This window comes from Lissotriton helveticus, chromosome 4_1 (genome assembly GCF_964261635.1).
Source record: "Lissotriton helveticus chromosome 4_1, aLisHel1.1, whole genome shotgun sequence".
Classification (NCBI taxonomy): domain Eukaryota; kingdom Metazoa; phylum Chordata; class Amphibia; order Caudata; family Salamandridae; genus Lissotriton; species Lissotriton helveticus.
This window is the reverse complement of record NC_136063.1, coordinates 404,325,403-404,352,171: the sequence shown is the minus strand read 5'-3', so window position 1 is coordinate 404,352,171 and position 26,769 is coordinate 404,325,403. Positions and strand designations below refer to the sequence as shown.

The following is a 26,769-nucleotide window of genomic DNA, read 5'->3' as shown; positions in this document are numbered from 1 at the left end:
TTGCTCACTTTGCCACTGGATTCAAGCAAGCCGGGCTGAAGACGGCTGTAATGCCAGAAACCGGTCCCCGGAAGCTTGTTTCCGGTCCAGGGAAGGCATGGCTTGGCAGTTCGGGCTGGACTGTTCCCATGAGGCACAGGGTCAGACTGATTTGCATATAGCCATGTCTGAACTGGGGTGGCAGAGTGGGCTAAAGAACGGTGATGGATTAAACCCAGATCTTTTGACTGGGTGTGAGTGTTTGATTGGTTCAGATGCTCCGTCCATCACCACCCCCTTTTGTACCGCTTTTGGCCGCCATAAGTGTGGCAGGGTATGCTCAGACGTGAGTCCCTTGCTCACTTTGCCACTGGATTCAAGCAAGCCGGGCTGAAGACGGCTGTAATGCCAGAAACCGGTCCCCGGAAGCTTGTTTCCGGTCCAGGGAAGGCATGGCTTGGCAGTTCGGGCTGGACTGTTCCCATGAGGCACAGGGTCAGACTGATTTGCATATAGCCATGTCTGAACTGGGGTGGCAGAGTGGGCTAAAGAACGGTGATGGATTAAACCCAGATCTTTTGACTGAGTGTGAGTGTTTGATTGGTTCAGATGCTCCGTCTATCACCACCCCCTTTTGTACCGCTAAAAGTAAAGTGCGCCATACTGCAATTGCTACAATAGATAATTGTGGGTGGATGCGTTAACAATTGATGTGTGCACTGACGGCTGGTGGTGTGTGTGCCTGTAGAAATTGTGCACTGATGGCTGGTGGTGTGTGTGCCTGGTGGAAGTGTGCACTGCTGGCTGGTAGTGTGTGCGCCTGGTGGAAGCGTGCACTGACAGCTGGTGGTGTGTGTGCCTGGTGAAAGCGTGCACTGACGGCTGGTGGTGTGTGTCTGATGAAAGCGTGCACTGACGGCTGGTGGTGTGTGTGTGCCTGGTGAAAGCGTGCACTGACGACTGGTGGTGTGTGTGTGCCTGGTGAAAGCGTGCACCGACGGCTAGTGGTGTTTGTGCCCGGTGAAAGGGTGCACTAACGACTGATCGTGTCTGTGCCTGGTGAAAGTGTGCACTGACGGTGTAGTTGTGTGTGTGGTTGTGTGTGTGTGGTTGTATGTGTGGTTGTGGTTGAGTGTGTGGTTATGTGTGTGGTTGTGTGTGTGTTGTGTGTGTTGTGTTTGTGTGCGTGGTTGTGGTTGTGTGTGTTGTGTTTGTGGTTGTGTGTGTTGTGTTTGGGGTTGTGTGTGTGGTGGTGTGTGTGCCTGTGGTTGTGTGTGTGTGTGTGTGTGTGTGTGTGGTTGTGTGTGTGGTGCCTCCATACACAATGGATCCGATCGCCAGCCCAACTGTCCACACTGCCCGCTGGCCAAGCCCTGGCACGCCAGTGATAGGGGGAAACTGGAAGGCAGAAACACAAGCTCACATCCCTGGAGTGCTCTACCTCAACCTCATACTCACAGGTGCTAAGGACGCCTTTCAAATTAGAATAGATATGTAAACACTGCACAAAAAACAGCTTCCATGGATTGCATTGTGACTTTACAGCAACTACACCGAAGTTCCTTTTCTGCGTCATGCCATCTGGGTGCAGTGGTTTTCACCACGCTGAGTGTGAAAGTATAGGTTTCGAAAGTGCGCCGCGGCCACATCCGGCCCGAGTTGCTGGTGACTCAAGTCTTCCCTGGCAGCGAGAACTGCAGGGCCAGCCTGTTTGTGAACGGAGCGGAGAAGTCAACCTGCGGGTGGGCTAAATTACATCAGTGCAATCTGAAACTGAACGCAACCACTTTTAAATGCATTTAGTAGCAGACGAGCATGACTGCACTCTGAGAAGTCACTTGGGGTGTTTGATTGTGGGCCAGAGATAGAGACATGTGTCGGCTGCAAGGCCCGGCTGTAGAGACTCCTATCTGGGAGCAGGGCGGTGAGCGGCGTCCCAGCATCTCCCGAGCCCTGCGGAGGCCGATCCAGCGCGGGGTAGGGGGGAGGGAGGGAGTCCTACGGCACAGCGGCAGAGAGGTGGGGGCAGAGATCAGGGGGCCAAAGGGGAGTGGGGAGGGAGGAGAAAGGCGAGCGCTTTCGGTTTCGCGTTCGCCTTTTGCACAATGTGCACATTGGCCTGTGACAGGCTACTTCTAACTTGCCATATTGGGCCAGGGTGAGGCTGCATTTGCCTGGCCCTGTGTGTCAGTGAGTGTATATGTCTGCCCAGAAGCTGGCTACGACTGCCAGGACTCCTTCGTCCCCTCTATACCAGTACAATATGCCCTTCAGAAGCACCCTCCAGTCCTCGGCTCCAATCCAGGACTTGCCTGCAAGTTCAACTGTCTACCCTCCCCTGCAAACGCCCCCACTTCCGACCTGCATCAGAGCACTATCTGCAGACCCACTGAGGTATTCAGGCCCCTCCATACAAGCAATACATGCAACATAGCAGCAACTTATGCTCCCCTTTCCCCTCTCCCAGCTCAACAGTACCTTCACCCCAGCCACCCCATACATACACACTTAACTCTTAATCCCATCCTTCACCTTATATCCCTCTACGATCCAGCACTAACCTAACCCCCACACACCCCACCATCCCGCTCACCCTTCCTATCCACTCCACTCTAACACTTCACCATACCAAGCTCATACACACATCCCTGCCCCTCCAACCCAGCACTAGCTTTTTGTAGTTTTTATAGGGCGTGAACACGGCCCACCGGCATTGAAGGGCTTTACATGTGCACCAGTTACATTACACAAGGTCAGATTGATTTGTCACCGCACGGGGAGATGGAGTGATTAGCCCAGAATCACAGAATGTTTGAGCCGATGACGGGACTTGAACATAGTCTCCCAGTTCTGTCTTTGGCAGCTGCCCCATTGCCTCGCTCCTCAGCCGCATGCGCACACACCAGTTCCTCGAGTCCCCCTTCCAACACGCTCCCACAGTCGCCGGCAGCCGGCCTTGCGTTTCCCGTAGACGCAGTCCTAGCGCTACCTGCAGTCCCACAGCTGCCTTCACCTGCGCCCACTCCGCTACAGCACTACGTGAACACCAGTAACCACCCTGTGGAAAAGGGGGCTTGGCTAAGCGCTTAAGAACGGCCAGTCAGAAATATTAAGCGTAATATACAAACACATTTGTTTTCCAGAATTACCAACATACTAGCATTCCCCTACAAATTCCATATCCTTCCAAACCAACACTGCCTGTACCCCAGGACACACCGCACACTCAGTGTACATTGCATGCACCCCAAAAAAGCCAGCGTCCGCCCTTGTCTGATACCGTCTACAGTCCAGCCGAGCAGGCGCTCTATACTCATTAGTTCTATCGTTCCAGCATTCACGAGTGCCCGGAAGCAGAAATCAGATCCCCATTCCATTACAGCCTGGATGTCATCCCCAGCACCGGGCATCACCTTTGCAGATATCGCCTTGGGAGCAAGGCCTGGTTGCCCTTCAGCCCATAGTTACTGACCTACCTCCCCACAGGTGAGATAGACTCGATCGTATGGACATGATAAGAACGTGCCAGTCAGGGTGAAAGCCCCCAACCTCTTCCTACCCTTCAGGCAGTAACCCCATACTGTCATCCCTGCAAGGGAGAGTCTCAGGGGGATGGTGCCCCCTCTACCGGGGGCGAGGGAGGGAGTTCTACAGCACAGCGGCAGAGAGGAGGGGGCAGAGGGGAGGGGACCAAAAGGGAGTGGGGAGGAAGGAGAAAGGCGATCGGGAAACCAAAAAAGATCACCTTTGTGAACAACAAAGCCGCGAGTGGTGCGCGTGCACGCCATATGCTTTCAATTATCGTGCCCGTGTCTGGGCACGATAATTGAAACCATATGCCAGAAATGTGCGTAATAGACACCAATAGGACAGGGGCGGAGCTATGTGCCCGCCTCTGACCTATTGTGTGCTCTCTTTAAACTGAACATGCAGGCAAAGGCCAATAGCAGGCCGCAAAACTAACAAAACACGCACAAGCGTGTTCATTTCCAGGGTCCATTTGGGAAACCCGGACAAAAGGACTCTGGCTGCGCGCACACTGCTGCGCAGTGTAACGCTAGGCGCAAGACCTAAAAACTTCTTAATGTATGGGGAGATCTTTCTCTCTTCATTCATAGGAAGATCTAATTTGTTGAAAATGTCCATCCTTCCTAAATTTACCTTTATATGCAGTGCAATCCCCCCTAGAATTCAAACCAGCATGGCTCAAGAAGCTGCAGGTAGATTTAACCGCATCGCTGCGGCGGCTTTTCCTGCTGTGCGCGGTAATTTTAAAAATACCGCGTTACATGACGAGCTCAGCTCGTCATGAGCGCACGGCAGGTTACGCTCATGACGAGCTCAGCTCGTCATCAGCCTGGAAGGGGTTAAATAGTTTCATATGGAGGGCCAAAGGGGGGAGAATTGCTTGGCGGAAGCTCTGCAGGAAGAAGGAACAGGGTGGCATAGCAAGCCTGATCTTTTTCTATATTATAGCGCCTTTCATTTAAAGAAGATAAGGCGACTACTTCCGGATAGCTCCACCTTTTCCCTGCTATTTAGAGCTTTGACAGGTGATTTGGCGATGAGTACGGCCTTCTTTCTTCTTAAATTCGGCCATCCAAAGTTTGTTAAGAAAGTGAGACTTAAGATCCTTGCAGACACCTGTAAGCTCTGGTACCGAATCAAAAGGATTTTAGGAATTCCTTATCATAGTAGTTCTGCCCCGATTTGGAATTTTCCCAGTTCACCACCCTGTCTCCAGGACAAACTTGTCACCCCCTTGATCGAAAGGGGTATAAAAAAATTGGGCCACCTTATAGAAGACTTTCATTTGGTAGCCTGGGAGCGCTTAGTAGAAATTACGGAGGGCAGTCTATCAAAATTCAAATACTATCAATTACTAAGCTGGGTAAGGGGGCTAGAGAAAGTTGGCAAAGGGAACCATTACTGGGAGTACAGGATACAGAAGCGTCCACTTTTGCAAAAAGAAATTTCGGAGTGGTACTGGATGCTGGTTCAGGCTGAAGAAGATGAATTTACTCTGCCCAACAAGATCTGGAAGAAGGACCTGCCTAACAAAGACATCTAAGCTTTGTGGCAAGTATCTATGTCTTTTTTGTGGCTATCTATCATATCTGCGCTCAGGAAAAACCATTTGTTTACAGTTCACAAGGCTATTGGGCGCCAAGGAAATTGTCAAATCTGGGTACCCGGGAGGCAAGGAAGTACCACCAGTGCGGCGAAGAAAAAGCTGACAACGTCAACATGTTTTTCCAATGCTCCTTCATTGAGATCTTTCTGGAAGAAGTGGGCAAGGTCCTTGCAGAGATAATGGGCCAAAAGATCAAGGTAAGCCTGTCTTTAGTTTTTTTGGGGGTGGTCAGTGGAGAGGGAGATTCACTGAATCTGGTGAAGTCACAAAAATTGTTCATCTTTGTGCTGATTTTATTGGCACAAAGAGAGGTTTGTTTAAAGTGGATTCTCCCCTCTCCCCCACCTCCCGGTCTGGGAATGGATGGCTACCGTACAAAGAATTTGCCATTTAGATTGAAGTGGTCCCCCAAGAGGACAATATAGGGGGATTTGGGAAGAATGGCTTAGAGCTGGTCCCTATGGCACGTAGATTTACTACTATCCAGTTCATAAATGTTAAATGTCCTATGATTAAAACATCTACGCAATAGTCAGAGGGGAACCAGTCTTAGTAGTCACAGTTAGCACCCCCTACTATTGACCCTCCTTGCGGTTAAGGTTTAGGCTCCTGACCTAGTCAACTTTGTGCCCCGCGATTCCTGAGATGACCCCCGAGGGGAGCCTGGCACCTCTGACAGAGTCTTTGAGCTTTTTGGCCATGTATGATGAATAATGAGGACTAAAAAGGTTTTAAAAAGGATGCATTCTATATGCACTAACATTAACTGCCAAGATGTGCGTTTGAAGTAGGCCTAGATTGAACACCTGGTGAGAAGGATATCCTCACCAAGAACAAAGATAAAACTAAATCTACAGTGCAACATTCATGTGCAAGGATATTTTTACTCTGTTTGGAAGGTGTACCTTGACAGGCTGAATTTTAAATATTCATTGTATCTATACATGTAACAATAACATAGGAAATGCACATGTTTTGACTTGTGGTGTTGCACAGCACTATGTCAGAATTCTATATAATCTTACTGTACCAACAAGGTTTACACTCTGAAGCTGATATTTAAGATGCTCAAAGATGGGTTGGGTTGCACTCTATTCCATATATATTCAAACAGTTACAAATATAGTAAGTAAAATAATCTGACTTTAAATCATTGAATAAGATAATATTTTTTATTCCAAACCTTTAATGGCTAAACAATTATCATTGTTTTGACGGCCCCTAGAGCACTTCAAAGAGCTAACATGTATCATTTGTCCTTCAGGGCAGGAATGCCATTGTTGTCATAAGATTCTACAGTTATTTACTATGCTTATTGCAGAAAGACTAAAGATAAGTGCCACAGTGTTCGACCAGGGTTATAGTAAGCCTATAACAGACTGAGAAGTGCCTAAAATGTAATGTATTTTTATGATCTCTTCTTTAGTCTTTAAACTTTTATTCTAATGACTGGCTACTGTATCAAACAGTTGGACTAGAGGTTGAACTATGGTAGTGCGGAGCTGTCGTCTCCAGTAGAGCCACAATTAAATGTGGCCACAAGTGACTCTTGACTTAAATATGGGCACATTTACAAATGCCAGCCTAAATCTCCCCCAAAAGCAAAGACACCTTAACAACTGACAGAACCACCTTAAAGCATAACCCCTTGGCTACAGAAACTCTGATGTGTAGGAACTTACTCTAAATAGAGAAATCTTTCCTTAAGCCTAAGGAAAAGGCTGAAACAGCTAGACCAGAAAGCATTGTCAAAAGTGTGAAGATTCTACTCAGCACTAATGTATGTTAGGCACTGCAGGTAGAAGCAGTGGTCAATTTGTCTCTCTATTAATTGAGACTACTAGGAATAATTTAATTTTTCCTAAAGCAATGCAACATGCACAGGCGATCATCACTCTTGCGTTCTCTAGACTGAATTGTGCTAACAACTATACCTTGGGGCTCCTATATATCTCATACACGTACTGCAATGTTTGCTAAATTCTGGTGCAATATTACTCCTGTACTTCAGCCTCAAGTTTATATCTCACCAGCTTTACAAACTCCACAATGGCTCATTTTATAATATTCTTCAAAGCTTTTTGCATCACTCGTGAGGCCATTCATGCCATAGAAAAGCACTTCCTTCAAAGAAGATTCCAGAAATATTGATCCAGAAGAAGCCTCCAGTTCAGATTAATAAAGCAAGCTAATATCACAAACCACATTAAACCATGCAACGATGATTCGTCATTACTGGTACAATGAGCTAAACTTTGGAACTCAGGGCCCGATTTATATGTTGGTGGTATGTATACTTCGCCGCAATCGCCAAAATGAAGGTATGCCTGCCCAATTTAAATGTGGTTGGACCTGTGGTTTGGCTACAGCAAAGACTTCTCTGTCACCACCATAGCCAAACCTCTCCAATGGAGTAAGAGCCATTGGAGAACCAGCTACATGTCCGCCGACCTAATCAGGATGGGCACACATGTAGCCATTTTCTTACTGTCCGTCACAGTGAGGGACGGTATAAAAAACAAATAATGCTCCCCCACCATGGGAGATGCCTCACATGGCAAGGGGAGCATTATTTTTTTTCTTTTCATAAAGAAAATCCCCTTATGGGATTATATTTTTCCAAACAAAATAAGAAAAACAGTTTGGAGCAAGACTCTGTCAACACTTTGATAAATGACTGCCAACTAGGCAGCCATTTATAAATCTAACAGACAGGCCCTTCGCCAGGGGGGCGGAGCAAATTACTCCATCGCCCTGAACGAACAATGGGCCATCCGCCAGAGTATAATTCAGGCCTTCGGGACCTAAAATGGAAAGCTAATTCCCTAGATGCCCATTAGAGGAGTTATCAAGACATGAATATTCCCTCCACCTTACCCACAGTATTACATTCATTAAAAAGACATTGTCCATATTACTATTTTCTGCGCATAATGAATGGCCCTGTTCAATGGCAAAAAAAGATCAAGAACGAAACCTACTGCCAGATGCCCCCTTGGGACTTTAAAATCTCAGTGCTAATATGCTGGGTTTCCTATCCATTTCTCAGATCCTCACATATCAGATCCAATTGATGTGATCAATCTGGACTTCTCTTACTGAGGAACCGGAATCGATTTTCCGATACGCAATACATATAATCGATATGTTACGATTAGCATGATGTCACTAAATACCTTAGTTGTATCCGTGTACACATTAACACTCTAGGATTCACTATAATAGCCTTGCACCAATTCACGCTCGAACGCCATATTGTGGCCTTGCTGAAAGCATCGCATTAACTAGGCCCCATTCTCTTTTTACACCAGAATCTTCCCTCTGAGAAATAACCCAACTGTTGCAATAACCGCTGTTTCAGCTCGTTAGGCCTATCAAGGTCGTAGGTAGCAGAAGAGAAGACCGATAAGCACATTCCGGGAGGGGTGCGGGACGGGCTATCTCGGAGACGGCAGAAGGGAGTCACCCGTTCGACCTTGCTAAATCTAGGATGAGCGAAACCAGGAGCGCATTGTGTGCCATATATGGGCTTTCCTTATTCTGTGTGCCAGCCTGTACCAATTTGTACTTTTCCATGTTGGGTTATGCCGATGCCAATGCAACTGTATATATGTGATGTACTGACAGTGTGCCAGCAGTCTTCTTGGCAGACCTCGTGGGGTGAGGTCGCAAGGAGCTCCTCTGGCAGAATTTTGTTTGTGATAATAAATACTTGGACCTTCTACACTGCCAACCGACTGATTATTGGTATTTGGGTTTGCTGCAACTATAATTGGGAGGTGGTAGAGAATTTTCGGTACTTCAGTTGGCGACTCCGCCGGGACTCCGCGTTGGGGCTGTCCCTGTGTAACCACAGAGGACATTGAAAGGGGTGTTTTCGATCGGAGGGGTTGCAGACTAGACCAGCGAGAATTCGGGGTTTGCTCCGCCCTCCCGATCCGGGGGACCTCAGCTGCTAGTAGCCTCACGCCGGAGTCCTTCGGGCGTGACCCGAGAACCAGCCACGTTGGCCTTACCGAGAGTTGGCAGTGGAGAACGTTCAATCAGACCTGCGTGCACCAGGTGAGTGTTGTGTCTCGTTTTATGTTGGACTACGTCTGCAGATCTGGACATTGGTACTTAGCATTTGGTGGCCTGTGGTCACGGAGAAACTCTGAATCAGCATTTGGTGACTTGTGGTCACAAAGAGACTCTGGATAGGGGGTCCGACGGGGGCAATGGTGGAATTGCACGTGCGGACGCTCCTGGTGTCTTTTGTATGAGAAATACTGGAGATAAGGATTGCACGCCTCAGGGGAACTGCGGTTCTCGCTCGGCCGGACTGTTCTCGGGAAAGCCGATGGTTGAGATTGGGTAGCATCCGGACAAATCTGGAGCGGCGCTTAAAAAGCGGGCTCAGCCAGAATAGTTCGGGAGGTGAACCATGAATACTGTCGGATGGCCTGTAGGCCGGTCCGTGGTTTAAAACCTGTGTGACTATCTCCAGGCAGTCTGAGGACGAGACTGTTGTTGGAAATGTTCTTTGCAGCTTTTGAATATTAGCAAAAGGGTTCTCCATAGGTGGGAGTCGACGGGCTCCACCTTTTGATTGCAATTATTTGTGTTTCTGTTGGTACGTTTTGTGTTTTCGTGTTATATTATCCCGAAGTTGCATAATGCAAGGTATGAACGGGTTTTCTTTTAATGAAAACATGGCCATGTGAATGAGAGCACTGTGATTGATCGACATTTGATTCTGTTATTTTTGCCACTAAAACTTATTCCTTTTCAGCTGAAATAAAAAAAAAGAAGAAAAGGAAATGCCGTGTTTTAGCAAATTATGTTTCGGCTGTGTCCACAGTGATGACGTAAGGCTAGACGAGAGTCAGCCAGCCCCCCCGGAAGGGACACCCAGCCACGATATGTATTGCAAGCACGGTATTGGCCCCCTTATTTTTAATTCCTTATGGCACAAGTACACTAATGATAATGTATAATTGCAGTGGCCGAAAACTGGGTCTTTTGATGAAAAGAAGCTTCAGTATTTACAAGAGCGCCTCTTTGTTAAACGTAGTCGACAGTCTATGTTCGACACTCTTAACAAATGGCAAAAATAGGCAAAAAGGAGGCGCATTCGATCAGAGAAGCTCCTCAAGATACAGCAAGGGCAGACTATAACACAGAAGGCTATCGCCCATGATAAAAATAGAATAGAAAAGAATATAGAAATTGCAGACAGACAATTTCGGCTACAAGTGGACAAAAGCTATGTAACTCGAGAAGGAGCAGAGGATGAGATAGAGGAGCTGCTGGATGCGAGACCTCCTCCGCCATATGCCCCACAGCGCGTATATCCCGCGATACCGGTCCAGCCCGAAGTCAGAACACGAGCATCCGCACCAGAGGAAAGGGGCTCTGCCACCTCTGGACGAGATGCCGGCGTTCGCTCCCCTCTTGAAGGGGACCTAGCGACACTTGTCCCCGATCCCATGCAGGCACTAGCACCCCCTCGTATACAACTAATTGCCCCGACTCCCGAAGGGGTTTCTCCCTCTACCAGCGCTGCCCCCGGTGTGTCGGAGCAGACTCCGAGGGGGGCAGCCGGAGGGATCGACGGCAAACGACTGTTCACTAGATCATCCGTGGGATATGGTGAGAAAGAGGTGTTAGAAGTTCAGGCCGTTAAATGGATAAGGAGTGACGCGTACACTGTGACTGACATATGGAGTACGGTCAAGGACTTAGAACCGGTAATGCAGCAACATGTGATATTCCAGATGTCTAATTCGCTCATTTGGTCCTGGGAGGTCAGTTTTCAGGATGGGACCGCCCCTCAGATATTGTATAATATCCGAGACTGGTCTCATAAATTTAGTTTAACCCCGAATGAGGTATTCAAGAATATAGATACCCTGGTTCAGTACCGAAGGAGACTGTTCTTGAAGAGTCCGCAGTGGACTACGCAGCATCCCATGAGAGAGGTTCATCCCATTTATCATCCCGAGGTCCCTGAACTACGAGATGGTAACCAGGCAATCACACGGGCAGGAATAGCTGCTAGGTTCCAGGAACAATGGGTTTACACTCCATGGAAGAGAAGTGAGGTCCTAGCTCTGAAATCCCAACTACCCGACCCCCGGAAGAACCCTACTGCCTACTACAAAGAGTTGACTGAGGCAGCTGCCTCTGCTGTAATGACATTAACAGACGTTGAGTTGTTCTTTGGGTTACTTGTACCTGTTGACATATGGCGACAGGTGCACGACTCTGATCATGTTGAGCTAGGGGGGACGTGGGAGGAGTTGAGGGGATGGGACCGAGATCGCAAACCAGGAGATAAACCAAGAGCTGAAATAACGTCTCAACCCGCAAAAATAATAACTTTTATGCATACTCTAATTCCGCCCAGAAAGGTTGACTGGGATAAATTGTCTGCTTGTCGACAGAAAAAGGATGAAAGTGTGTCCGACTTCTTCACAAGGTTCGAGGAAGTTTTCATTGATTTTAGTGGGCAAGATTTGGCGACTGAAGGCGGAACCAGGTTGTTCGTTAACAGATTCGTTACGAACTTGGCTCCGGAGATTTCTGCACGATTAGAGGCGGAGGAAAGTACATGGACCACCTCTACCCCGTCTGTCATTCTAAGCATGGCCCAGTACTATGAACATAGAGAGAACGAAAATAAAGATAAGGTGGAAAAGAAGACCAAAGATCTTAAAACTCGAGTGTTGTTGCAGCAAGTAGTTCGGGGACAAGGAGGGGGGAGAGGAGGCCGAGGAACTATGCCCAGAGGGGCGTGCACAGGAAGGGGTGCGGGAGGAGCACCGACAATAGGTCTGAACAAGTGTTCTTATTGTAGAGAGGAGGGACACTGGAAAGCACAGTGTCCATTTTTGCTTGCTCAGAACGGAACGGTCCGAGGGCGAGGTCGAGGACGAGGCGGCCCCGACCGAAGTGATATGCGCAAGGAAGAAAGACCAGGTAAGTCGGAAAAGAACCATTTTGACGGTCCCCAGGGCAGACAGTACTATCACGAGGGTTATGAATATGAGGATCAAGATGCCTATGTAACAGCATAGGACAGCCAAGGACAGAGTGGGGGCCAAGTGTCGATCCCGGTCAATCAAAGGGGACCTTATGTAAAAGGAGAAGTGTTGGGGACTTCTGAGGATTTCCTAATTGACACGGGAGCAATGAATAGTTCCGTTGCTCGATCATTGGTTCCAGGGGCGGCTCTGTCCGGGCAAAATAATGTTTCAGTGGGATTCTCGGGAGTCCCAGTTGTCAGCCCCATCTCTAGACCCCTCCCTTTCACGATCGGTCCTGCCACCATCGACACTCCCCTACTACTGACTTCGCATTGTGGGGAAAATATGTTGGGATTGGATATGCTGAAGAAATTAAATGCAATAATTCATTGCTCCGCAGACGGGGTCTATTTAACGATCAGACCCTCTGCTGATCCCGTGAAACAATGTTTCGCAAAAGGTGAACGCCTTCCGTCTGAATTTGATGGCATTCCCGCCACACTTTGGGCAACGGGGGACGCGGATGTGGGTAAACTGGATATTCCTCCGGTTCACATTACGTTGAAACAAGGCGCAAAATTACCGCGCATTCCCCAGTATAAAATAGCGCCAGCAGGAGAACAGGCTTTGCTGCGCATTATTCAGGACCTGGTCGATAAAGGAGTAGTAGAAGAGATGACTGCTAATGTTTGCAATAGCCCGATTCTCCCCATTTTGAAAAAGAACTCTGATGTTGATGAACAAAGTGCTGCCTACCGTTTTGTGATTGATTTAAGAGCTGTTAACAAAATAGTGGTACCACAATACCCAGTGGTGACCGACATCACCACGATTCTCACAATGATACCGCCAACGGCCCAATATTTTTCGGTCATTGACCTGAAAAATGCTTTCTTCAGTATTCCTATCCATCCTGATAGCAGGCAGATTTTCGGATTCTCGTTATCTGGCCGAAGCTTCCGCTTCTGTCGCGCACCTCAAGGTTATACTGAAAGTCCGAGTACATATAGCCAAGCCCTTAAGGCTTTGCTGGACGACCTGGATCTGCCGGAAGGAAATGTCCTGTTGCAATATGTGGATGACTTGCTCATTGCCTCCGACACGGAGGAGGGCTGTAAAGAAGCCACGGTTAAATTGTTGCACCATCTGGCTGCTAAAGGAAATAAGGTATCATTATCGAAATTCCAATACTGTCGACAGGAGGTGACCTACCTTGGTCATCTACTATCGAAGGAGGGTAGACGACTAACACCTGAACGTATTACTACCATTTCTAACATGTCTGTACCTTGCACGCAGCGTGAAGTACGTGCTTTTCTTGGCATTACCTCTTACTGTCGCCAATGGATACATAACTTTTCCCTTCTTGCTAAGCCTCTGTTGCATCTGACGACTAAAGATGTGCATGAACCCCTACCCTGGACGGATGAATGTCAGCACTCTTTTGACTCTTTAAAAACTGCTTTGTGTTCTGCCCCTGTCTTGGGCACTCCTGACTATCGTAAACCTTTTGTACTATATGTGCACGAGGTCGACGGTTGTTCCCTGTCATTGTTAACGCAGGACTTTGGTGGTAAGCAAAGACCGTGCGCCTATTTGTCAGCCACATTGGATAATGTTGCAAGAGCACTTCCTAGCTGTCTGAGGGCCACAGCAGGTGTTGCGATTGCAATCCGGCAGTCGGAAGGGCTCGTTTTGAATTCTAATTTGACTGTAATGGTGCCACACGCAGTGGACACATTACTAAATAAAACTAAAACGCAACACCTTACAAGTGCACGTCTCACTGGATATGAACTGACATTGTTTGCACCACACATTACGATTACTCGATGCGCAACATTGAACCCTGCCACATTGCTACCACTCCCTACGAGTGAACATGATACAGATCTCCATGACTGCATCTACCGCACCGAAGAAGAAACTAAGGGCAGAGTTGACCTTACTGACATCCCTTTGGATGACCCTCAGGGGGAGTTATTTGTGGATGGGTCTTGTTTTAAACTAGCAGATGGGACAACAACAGCTGCATATGCAATTACGACTTTGAAAACAGTCGTTGAGACATTCCGAGTACCCCACCGGTCAGCCCAAGCTGCTGAACTCATGGCCTTGTTGCGAGCCTGTGAGTTGAGTGAGGGACTTGAAGTAAACATTTACACGGACAGCCAATACGCCTTTGGCGTGGCCCATAGCTTCGGGCGACTGTGGAGGGAGCGGGGTTTCCTGACTTCCCATGGCCAGAAAATTCAGAATGGTCCCTTGGTTGTGCGATTGTTACATGCCCTCACCTTGCCCAAGAAGGTAGCCATTATCAAGTGCAGTGCACACAAAGCAATAGTGGATGAAGTAGGGGAGGGAAACGCATTCGCAGATCAGGTGGCCAAAGAGACAGCACAAACACTGATGTCAGCTATGTTTGTAAATGCCTCTTCAAGGTGGGTGGCGGACTCTGAACTGTTTGATAATACTATGGAAAGTGTGAGAGTGTTGCAGAAGGAAGCTACCCCCGCAGAATTAGAGAGATGGGAAAAGGAGGTAGGAAGACTGGATGAAAATAATTGCTGGATCGATTTAACAGAAAAACAGAGATGGCTATTGCCGAATGCATTGGTACAGGCTGTGGTGACTATGGCACATGGACCAGCACACACAGGAGCGAAAGGTATCTGCGGGCTCCTGGACCCAGTTTGGAACAACCCTAACATCCAAAGGACGGCTGTCCGGTTGGTCCAATACTGTATGGTCTGTTTGCAACACAATCCAGGGAAAGGGGAAAGTGTCTTGAGCGGGAATTTTGCACCTCCCACATTGCCTTTTGAAGTGCTCCAAATGGATTACATTCATATGGAGCGCGTCAATAACTTGAAATACGTCCTGGTGGTGGTTTGTGCTTTTAGCAAATGGGTTGAAGCCTACCCCACAAAGGAAGATACTGCAATGGCAACAGCAAAGGCCCTCTTAAAGGAGTTTGTGCCTCGCTTTGGATTGCCCCGTTTGATCTGGTCGGACAATGGGGGGCACTTCCATGGGGCTCTTGTCAACCATATTTGCGAAGGTCTACACATTAAGCAAAAGTTTCACGCTGCCCGACACCCGCAATCAGCAGGGCTAGTTGAGAAATACAACGGCATCCTTAAGCTCAAAATGGCCAAGATAAAAGAAAGCACTGGGTTGAAATGGCCTGACACCCTGCCTCTAGCCCTTATGTCATTACGTGTTACCCCACACTCTCGTTCTGGTCTCTCCCCGTATGAGATAATATTTGGTAGGCCTGCTAATGTATGGGGGGTACCCAGACCACGATCTTTTGCGGATATTGAATATCCTATGTTGATTGACTACCTCTATGCTTTGACTAAAGACCTTCGTTCTGTTCATCAGCAGGTAACTTCTGTACTGCAGCCGCTGCCAGAGGGCCCCAGTCATCGACTGCAACCCGGCTAGTGGGTATTGGTGAAGAAATTTGAGCGTGACACCAGTCTGGCTCCAAGGTGGTCCGAGCCACGACAGATTCTCCTGGTTACGCGGACGGCGGTTTAAGTAGACGGGAGGAAGCACTGGATCAATGTCTCCCATCTGAAAAGTCAAGTCAAGTCAAGTCAATAAATTTGTATAGCGCGCTACATACCCAGAGGGTTTCAAGGCGCTAGAAGAAGGGTGGGGAGTTACTTGTCAAATATCCACGTTTTAAGTTGCTTTCTGAATGCTAGGTGGTTCTGAGTAAGGCGAAGATGAGTGGGAAGTGAGTTCCAGGTTTTAGCTGCCAGGTAGGAGAAGGATCTACCTCCCATGGTGGTTTTGTTGATGCGAGGTACAGTGGCAAGGGCTTGGTTGGAGGATCGTAGCTGGCGGGAGGGGGTGTAGAAGGACAGTCGTGTGTTGAGGCATTCGGGTCCGATTTCGTAGAGTGCTTTGTGTGCGTGGGTTAGGAGCCGGAAAGTAATCCTCTTATTGACGGGGAGCCAGTGAAGGTTTTTCAGGTGGCCAGAGATGTGTTCTTTACGCGGTATGTCTAATATGAGCCTGGCTGAAGCGTTCTGGATGCGTTGGAGTTTTTTCTGGATTTTTGCGGTGGTACCGGCGTAGAGGGTGTTTCCGTAGTCTAGTCGGCTCGTGACCAGAGCGTGAGTGACTGTTTTTCTAGTTTCGGTGGGGATCCAGCGAAATGTTTTCTTGAGCATGCGAAGAATGTTGAAGCAAGATGAAGAAACGGCGTTGACTTGTCTGTTCATCGAGAGTGAGGAGTCCAGGATGACGCCCAGGTTGCGTGCGTGGTCAGTCGGGATAGGTGCTTTTCCAAGGGCCTCTGGCCACCAAGAGTCATCCCAGGCGGAGGGGGAGGTGCCTAGGATGAGGACTTCTGTTTTGTCTGAGTTCAGTTTTAGGCGGCTGTGCTTCATCCATTCGGCTACTTCTTTCATTCCTTCATGCAGGTTGGTTTTGGCTATGTTTGGGTCTTTGGTGAGTGAGAGGATCAGTTGAGTGTCATCAGCATAGGAGATGATGTTGAGGTTGTGTTGGCGAGCGATGGTCGCGAGGGGGCTCATGTAAACGTTGAAGAGGGTGGGGCTGAGTGAGGACCCTTGGGGTACGCCACAGATTACTTCAGTGGCCTCTGACTTGAATGGTGGGAGGCGGACTCTCTGGGTTCTTCCGGTGAGGAACGAGGTGATCCATTCCAGTGCTTTTCCATGGATTCCGACGTTTCTGAGGCGTTGTAAAAGGGTGCTATGACAGACCGTGTCGAAGGCTGCGGAGAGGTCGAGGAGGATGAGGGCGACTGTGTCTCCATTGTCCAGTAGAGTTCGAATGTCGTCTGTTGCTGCGATGAGGGCGGTTTCAGTGCTGTGCTTGGCTCGGAAGCTGGATTGTGAGGAGTCGAGGGATTTGTTGGTTTCGAGGAATGCGGCGAGCTGGATGTTGACCGCTTTCTCGATGACTTTGGCCGGGAATGGAAGGAGTGATATAGGGCGGTAGTTTTTGAGTTCGGTGGGGTCAGCTGTGGGTTTCTTCAGGAGGGCGCTGAGTTCGGCATGTTTCCAGCTTTCCGGGAAGGTTGCGGAGTTGAGGGAGCAGTTGATGACGTCTCGGAGGTGCGGTGCTATAATGGAGTCTGCTTTGTTAAAGATGTGGTGAGGGCATGGGTCTGTGGGGGATCCTGAGTGGATAGAGTTCATCAGACGGATGGTGTCCTCAGTGGAGAGTGGCTTCCAGTCATTGAGGATGTTCAGGGGGGGTGGGGGTCCTGCAGGGGGTTGGGTGGGTTGGTCTTCGGGTCGGTTGTCGAAGCTGTTGTGGATGTCTGCAATTTTGTTGTGGAAGAATGAGGCTAGGGAGTCGCAGAGGGCTTGAGAGGGGGTGATGTCGTTGGAGTTGGCCGAGGGGTTGGTAAATTCCTTGACGATGTTGAATAATTCCTTGCTGTTGTGGGCGTTGTTATCTAGTCGGTCCTTGAAAGCGGCTTTCTTGGCAGTCCGGATCAGTTGGTGGTGTATGCGGGTGGCGTTTTTGAAGGCGTCTTTGGTGCTGGTGGTTGGGTCTTTTTTCCAGGCCTTCTCAAGGGAGCGGCAGAGTTTCTTGGATTTCTTAAGATCATCGTTGAACCAGGAGGCCTTCTTGCTGCCTAGTTTGATTTGTCGTTTTTTCAGTGGTGCTAAGATGTCAGCGCTGTTGGATAACCATTGGGTGAGGTTGGTGGCTGCTTGGTCTGGGTTTGAGGAGTGGGCTGGGGGGTTTTGAAGAAGCGATGAGGAGATCTGGTCGATGGTGATTTTGTTCCAGTTTCTTTGCAGAGTGGGTTGGGGGTGGATGTTGGAAGTGGGTTTGTTGTAGGTGAAGTGAACGCAGCTGTGGTCAGTCCAAAGGAGAGGTGTGGTGTGGCTGAAGGAGACATGTTTGCTGGAGGTGAAGATAGGGTCGAGTGTGTGACCTGCGATGTGGGTGGAGGTGGTGACAAGTTGTTTAAGTCCGAGGTTGGCGAGGTTGTCCAAAAGGGTGGTGGTGTTGCGGTCGTTGTTCTTTTCAAGGTGAAAGTTGAGGTCTCCCAAAAGGATGTAATTCTGGGAGGGGAGCGCGTGTGGAGTGATGAAGTCCGTGATATCTTCGCTAAACTGTGCGCGGGGTCCTGGTGGCCTGTAGAGGAGGGTGCCTCTGAGTTTGGTTTCGGGGTCGATGTGTATCTGGAAGTGAAGGTGTTCAGAGTTGGCGAGATTGACGTCTGAGCTGGTTGAAATGCGGATGGATTTCTTATGGACGATAGCGATACCTCCTCCTGTGTGGCCGGTACGGTCCTTGCGTATGATCTTATAGTCTTCCGGGATGGCAATGGTGATGTCTGGGGCTGATGTGGCGTTCATCCATGTTTCTGTTAGGAAGGCGACGTCCGGAGAGATGGTGTCTAGTAGATTCCAGAGGTCGGTGGTGTGCCTGTGGACCGATCGGGTGTTGAGCAGGATGCATTGTAGATGGTTGGGGTCGGATATATGTTGTGTGCTCGTAGACGAGATGTTCTTGGTGCCGTCGAACTTGCAGGAGTTGCAGGAAAAGGGTCCATGGGTGTGTCCAGGAGCGGCTTGGACGCAGTTGGGGGAACGGCCGGGGTTAAGGGCTAGGAGGGTGGTGGCAGCGTAAGTAATACGGGTGGGGTGGGCCTTACGAGGACCAGGGGGTCTGGCGCTGGGCGCGGTCCAGGCGCGGACGGGCGTAGACGGGCTTACCTTTGGCGCACCTTCGGCGCGGTCGCTGCGCGTGGACGCTGCGCGTTAGGTCATTGGTCATAAATGGATGGTGGAGGGGGCGGGGCGTGGGAGGGGCAGCAGCTGGGAGGCGGTGGCGGGAGGAGGGGCGGACCAGGGGAAAAGAACAACACAAAATGGAGGGTCAAAGGCGAGCACAGCCAGGGGCAGCAAATGCACAGCGTGTTTAAGGGAAAAGAGCCTTACACGCACAAACCAGCTGTAAAGTATCCCAAATCAGAGTAATTGCCTCAGTGATGTCGCGCTACTCTTTAAATAAATAAAGCGACAGTGCAGCACAATTAAATAAATAAAGTTGGCAGCGCAGCGCTGTAGAGCGAGCGAGCGGCGCTATTAATTAAATGAATGAATGAGTAAATGCAGCGCTAGGAGCTGAGATGCAGTAGATCAGACTATACCAGCGTGCAGGTCTGGAGCGAGAGGGAGCAACCGGACTGAAGGAGGGTCCAGAAAGAGGCTGCCTCTTCCGCTTCCTTTTGATCAGCAACGCTCAGGGGGAATTCTAACGCAGGAAACAGAGAGAGCCGCTGCACTTGTTCCTTTTTCTGACGCCTGTGAGAGTGAACCAAGGCTAGAGGACGGAAAGGCGAGATCAGATGACTTGGTCTCTACCGAATCTGCAAACGCTTTGAATCCTCCTTTTAGTACCCCTGCAAGTGAAAGTTCTCATGTGCAAACAGTACCTGGCATACTCTTTCCCGACCAGGAAGTGCCGGGTAATGTGCGATACAACCTGCGGCCAAGGAAACAAAATAACGGCACCTCAGACGCCATCCACAGGAGATAGGGAAAGACTGAATTGCGTAAGATAGGGTTTGCTAGTTTTTGGTCTGAGGGGCTGAGCAAGACACTGGACTGAACTCGCTGAGAGCTGGAACTCTGATCATTGTCCTCTGTTCAGAAAGAAGACTTCACTCAGAAGAAGGGGCCAGGTTGTACAACGAAGGCAAAGTTGGACCTCTTCTTGTTGAGTTTGTTTGGAAGGAACGATAGGAGAGTCTGCCTGTGAGGCTCTGACGGATACAGGGAAGAAGAACCCTCTGGCAGGACGGACTGCTAGGCCTACTTTTGGACTTTTAGCTAGGAATGTACCCTTTTGGTCGTATTGTTTTAGAAGAAGAATTCCCAATTGCCCCACGACACGTACCCTTTTATGAGCCAATGTTTTCCACGTGGACCACGAAGGTCAAAGTAGCATTTGTAGTGGTTATAGCGGTTATTGTAGCGGTGTTCATGGGCTTGTTCATATATTTGGAGCATGAGTATCCTTTGCAGAAATTCTTACCGTCCACTACTGCACCCTCTGAGCATTTGCTGTTTACTTTGGCACCCCACAAAGACTGACATCGCCAGAAATATGCTAAGAATGTATTTGTTGAAATGCTTCATCAAACGCACAGTGTCACTAACACTACTGATTGCTGGGTTTGTGGACTCCTACCATCTGCAGTGCACAATCATGATCTGTTTCTCTCACTACCCTTGTCTTATCTGGGCAGCTGCGAGGCTTGGTACAAACTGTTTTCAGCCATATACCGACATTGGGGTGAACATCGTAGAGATTTCGATATTAATGAGCATAATATAATTTTAGACTACATTGGTGCACACTATGGTTTCAATAAAACGGGAAATGGGGGACGGGGAGCAATAGACCCGCAAGCATGTATACAGCTGTACTTGGTGGCTATGAACAAAACTTGGTTACAGAATGAACTGTATGATTTTAGAGATTTCAATGCTTCACAATACTTTCAACTTTTTATTGAACGCAATGTCACTAGAGACCATACTGTACCCATTCCTATTTTGAATGTCTCCTCGGAATTCTGTGTGCAAGGGGTGGGCCGGATACAGATGGGGGATAGTGTCTGCAATTATACCTTTCGTCTAAAGAAACGCATCAGCCCTCCATTGATAACTCCACCCAATGTGTACTTTGTTTGTGGAGAGCATGCATATACCTGGTTGCCGCGCAATTGGGCAGGACGTTGTTACTTGCTCTACCCACCGGTATACATAGCACCATCTGACTATCACAAGACACACCGACTGCACCCTGCACGATCACTCCCTACAGGTATAGTCCCCACTGTATTACCCAATAGACAGCGCAGGCAACTTGATATGTCCGAAGTCGATCAAACCGACACCTCTCTGCAGCAATTCACAGATTTTAGCAAGGGTTTAACACCGTTCTGGGGTCCTATATTTAATGGTAGGGAGATAAGGAGATTGTCCAGAATAGTGGAAAATGTCATTAACATAACGACTGATATCCTAGCCAACCTCACTGTGGAGCTTCAGGCGACGAGACTCGTGGCGCGCCAGAACCGTATGGTTTTAGACGTTATCTTGGCTGATCGGGGTGGAGCATGCCGCGTGATCGGCAGCTCTTGTTGCGTATATATCCCTGACTCCGCCCCTTCTGTACATCTGGCCATCCAGAAACTGCACCGCATTGCTTCTGAATGCACATTGAAAATGGGTCCTGGTCACTGTCGGGATGGTTCTGGGGACTCCTGTCTACCTGTCAAGGTCGTAGGTAGCAGAAGAGAAGACCGATAAGCACATTCCGGGAGGGGTGCGGGACGGGCTGTCTCGGAGACGGCAGAAGGGAGTCACCCGTTCGACCTTGCTAAATCTAGGATGAGCGAAACCAGGAGCGCATTGTGTGCCATATATGGGCTTTCCTTATTCTGTGTGCCAGCATGTACCAATTTGTACTTTTCCATGTTGGGTTATGCCGATGCCAATGCAACTGTATATATGTGATGTACTGACAGTGTGCCAGCAGTCTTCTTGGCGGACCTCGTGGGGTGAGGTCGCAAGGAGCTCCTCTGGCAGAGTTTTGTTTGTGATAATAAATGCTTGGACCTTCTACACTGCCAACCGACTGATTATTGGTATTTGGGTTTGCTGTAACTATAATTGGGAGGTGGTAGAGAATTTTCGGTACTTCATTACCTTTTGGCTCCTATACCCTCAGTACAAGCAGCATTAAACACAAAAAAGAAAATATATAGGATTCTTAGAACTATCTTCTCTCACTCAATATATTTAAATTAAAAAGCTCACTGCTATACACCATCACTTGATGAATGGCTTCTTTAATCTGAAATAGGGGCACCTAGGACCTAATTATAAAGAAATATAAGTACTCCACCTCAATTATTTGGCTAGCCAATTGGATCAAAAACGTTATAAAATTCAATGAAACTACAGGTACATTTGGTTCTGTAGCAGACAATAACTTTTTTATATGATGGACACCAACATTCAACTTTTTTTATTATTCACAAATGGTTTCGGTTAAACTTTTGTGAAACTACAAGGTAGGCACCTCACCTCTTCTGTAGTCCAAAATGAGGCCTGTGCCTTTTTATACATTTTCCATATGTCAGGGTATTGGATTGGGAAAATAACAAATCGTCGTGGATTTTTCTTGAGAAGCGGCTCTTCATTACCAATATCTCCATTTTCAGCAGCCTCTCGAACATAATGCTGGAAAGAAGAAAACATTTAACATTTAATAATTACGTCTTTAAATTGTTTTTCATAATTCAATAAATACAATGATTATTTCATAATACACATGCAGCAGAGAAATTCAACGTAAAGCATAGGGCTAAAAAGATAATATAGTAGGCTGTTGTAATTACCAGTTGTAGGTGGTGATACCCTTTCCCCTCGCTTCCTTTCCCAAATAGAATGTTCCATTATAGCTCGCTATAGAATGTTGACATACTGTCAGTTAGGAGAGTGGATGATCAGGAATAAAGAAGCTTACTACTTACCAGCGTGTACCTTGCATCTTCTTTAAATATTACTAGGCTTTCCTGTTTTCAGTTTCTATTTTTGGTCAATTCTGGTGGTGCTTTTCCAGTGTTTTCCAGTGATTTCAATACCTTTACAAAACTGTGCTTTTCAGTGGTTACTTATTTAGCGCCATAAAAAAACAGCAGAAACAATGTTTTACCGGTGTTTATGGAACGCTTTGATTTTATTATTACTTGCTTTCTTCACTGATGCATGGTTTATAGACAGTGTACGTAGAGTGTATATTAAGTCCAAATAAATTTTTAGAAGTCAAACTTATTGTAGTACACCATACAATATTTCTTCAGTGAGTCTTTGGTCATGCGGGCTCTCCCTTTCCTTCCCATTTAAACTTTTATTTGTGAAAAGACCCTCTCGACATTGGTACTTGAGACTGGCAACGCCAAAACAGCCTGAACACAATTTGCCAACTCTGGTCACTGACGTAACTTTCCATGCCAATTTAGGTGGACCTGAAGCTTGAGATTCTCTGGGACAGAGTCTGCAACATATGCGTTGAACTGAGTGCATATGCCCTTAGAATTATTAAGTAGGTGAGAAGAAGGGGTCCCAGTAGCAATGGAACATATAACCACACAATTGAAAAATAATCAAGGAAACATAAATTGAGTCCACATTGTTTACTTCACAATGGGAATGCGTATTGAATATGCATGATTAATATACACAATAATAGATCAATAGTTTACATGGTGCCCCAGAGAGGGAAGCGGGAGGGGTGGTGTAGTGATGGTGGGGAATTGGTGAGGGAGAGAGTGAAAATTCGTAAGTGACAGTAAAATCAACAATTGTCGGTCGTTTAACAAAGTTACAGACTATGTACAGAAAAATGAGACCAAAATGTTCATTAGATTATTCAGAACAGGTCATACTTCAAGTAGTCCAATAAATGTAGACAGTGGGGTGTGGAGTTGACGATCGAGAATAAATGGATGTCGACGTTTCGACCCTCAAAGGTGCAGATATCAGTGGTTATCTTGCTGTAGGGTCTTCATCAGGACTGGAGGGGACACACAACCTATTTAATATATAAATATATATTGTAAATACGGGAGACAAAGTCCCTGTATATAATTCAAACATTGTAGCACATCACCCCAAAAAGGGTTGGAATAAAGTAAATAAATTAAGATCCCATACGGATAGTTGGGACAGTGTAAACACTGGAAATACAGTAAATTTGGAGCGTCAGAATTATTAAATACTGGTCAAGAGCACGTGGGGATGAGCTAGATCCGACAAGGTGGACGGTGTCAAGGAAAAAGGGGTGACTGCTACCTGCTGAAGACTGGTCGGCGTGATGCCAGAATCAAGGTCAGGGCCAAGGAGTCACTAGGGACTACATATATTACAATATAGAAGTAAAAAACTTACCACAGACGTGGTATTGACAGGACCGAATCGGGTATTGAGAAAGTTCCACGGGTGGATCTGTGGAATAAGTGCATCCAAATTGTAAATAGCGCACTAGCTCTTGAACAGAGGGTGGTACTAGGTAATGGTGGTTGAAAAACTCACCGTGGTATACACCAGTCATTTTAAAGATGTTGCGGGTTGGAATTGGGGTCGCAGATACCTTCGTTAGTTGATTCTAACAAAGAGCAAGGCGGAGGCACATTTAGGCAACATAGGGCGACTAGCGTTGTCAGATTACATCAAGCATAAAGGACGGAATCCGGACTCACCCAAATTCCGTAATGTAGACACGTCCGGCTGGAGTAGTGGTCCGTGTCGGTCAGGCGAGAACGCTCTCGTGCATGGGTCTAAGGAAAAGGAGGTGCATGAAACACTGGGATTACTAACCGGATTGGTGTCACTATATCGCGGATTATTACAACGCATTCCGTTACATCGGAATTTTTACAACGCAGGATCTATTACATCGGATGCCATTACAACGCATGGCATTACATCGCAGATGCTATTACAACGCATGGCATTACATCGTAAGTATAGGTAAGTATACTTTTTTAAAAAAAATGTAATTAATTTAATTTAATTAATTTAATTTATTTAATTTAATTAAAATACATTTTAAAATAGTAGTTAATTTAATTTAATAAATTTAAATCTATTTATTTAATTTAATTTTAATAAAAATTGTAATTAATTTTATAAAATAAAAACACCCCTGTACCCCAAAACCCAAACCCTACCCTGAAACCTAAAAACACCCCTGTACCCCAAAACCCAAACCCTACCCTGAAACCTAAAAACACCCCTGTACCCCAAAACCCAAACCCTACCCTGAAACCTAAAAACACCCCTGTACCCCAAACCCTACCCTGAAACCTAAAAACACCCCTGTACCCCAAAACCCAAACCCTACCCTGAAACCTAAAAACACCCCTGTACCCCAAAACCCAAACCCTACCCTGAAACCTAAAAACACCCCTGTACCTCAAAACCCAAACCCTACCCTGAAACCTAAAAACACCCTTGTACCCCAAAACCCAAACCCTACCCTGTAACCTAAAAACACCCCTGTACCCCAAAACCCAAACCCTACCCTGAAACCTAAAAACACCCCTGTACCCCAAAACCCAAACCCTGCCCTAAAACCAAAAAATACCCAAACACCCCAAAACATATACCTCAGTACACCAAAACATATACTCCTATACTCATACTTATTAAAAAAATTACTTAAATTAATAAATTTAATTTATAATATTTAAAAACATAAATAAATATTTTTATTTATTTTTATTTATAATTAATAATAATTAAATCATTTATATAATATTAAATAAAATAAAAAAAATGTATATACTTACCAATACTTACGATGTAATGGTATGCGTTGTAATAGCATATGCGATGTAATGCCATGCGTTGTAATGGCATCCGATGTAATGGATCCTGCGTTGTAATAGTTGCGTTGTAACAGCATTACGACGTAAAAGTTGCGTTGTAAGTGTGCATCACCTACTAACCAGACCGTGACTGGATAGCGTCTGGACGAAGAAAAAAGAAGAGCGGGAAGGTCATACAACACCCGCCGACTCCTTACCGATCATGGATTGAATCACTCTAAGATCGCGGCTTGGCGTCACAATGGCGGGGCCGGTTTCCGGGTATGCTCATATCACCGTGGCAACAAGGTCACGTGACTAAGTCAAATGGTGTAGGCGTAGGCGGACTGGCTGGGGTAGCTAAGCAACGTGTAAACAATGGACATAGTGAGCATACTTCGTTAAGGGTAACGTTGCTAGCTAATGGTAAAAATTATTATGGGAAAGAGTGGTCACGCTGAAGGGAATTGGCAGCGTGAACGAGTGATATTAATTAGATCCAGACCGAGGGGAATACTCTGTAACAGTTGTTGAGTGCGAGATAAGTATAGCAATGTGGGTGTAGTACCAACATGAAACACGAGCAGTTATGACAGCAGTGTAAACATACATACATATAGCATAGGTCATAATATACTTCACGGCAGAGGGTAGAGGGCCCATGAGATGGCCGAGTTATCTGTATAACACACATAATTGATGGAACAATGTGCTGAACAATTATGATGTTAAAACCATTATTATAGTAGCATTACCTATACACAGAAGGCGTACCTCACACAAGCGGGTAAAGGCCATTAACGATTGCAGTAGGACATTATTCAAAACTAAACAGTAATGGCGTACCTCGCACATGCGGGTAAAGGCCACTACGGATCAGACTAGAACAATATTTAGGTCAAAGTAGCTAGTTGAGAGAAAGAACTGTCCTGTTCGTTGAGCCCTGATTCAATTGAGTCAAAGGTGAGCATCCATTTGAGTTCCCGTGTGTTCAAGATGTTAGAGAGGCTCCCACCCCGAGGTCCCAGTGTGGCTCTTTCAATGATTACCCATTTCAAACTTTCTGGTGAATGACCTGCTGTGGAAAAATGGTCAACCATGGGTGCGCCTTGGACTTGGCAACGGATTCTACTCATGTGTTGAAGTATCCTGATTTTAGCCTTTTGCTGAGTCTGCCCAATGTATACCAAATTGCACGGACAAAGGATGGCGTAAATGATATTGACCGTGTTACAATTGGTGTGGCTTTTGAG

The 26,769-nt window shown here is 47.1% G+C and overlaps 1 protein-coding gene across 2 annotated transcripts in view; it reads right to left on the bottom strand.

Annotated features, from left to right (window-relative positions):
- RRM2B (ribonucleotide reductase regulatory TP53 inducible subunit M2B) overlaps positions 1–26,769 on the bottom strand; it is a 143,217-nt gene that overhangs the window by 72,899 nt on the left and 43,549 nt on the right. For both annotated transcript variants that reach the window (XM_078686936.1, XM_078686937.1), the window contains exon 2: positions 22,230–22,385. In XM_078686936.1, coding sequence (XP_078543062.1) covers positions 22,230–22,385 — 156 coding nt within the window. The remainder of the gene's footprint in view (positions 1–22,229; positions 22,386–26,769) is intronic.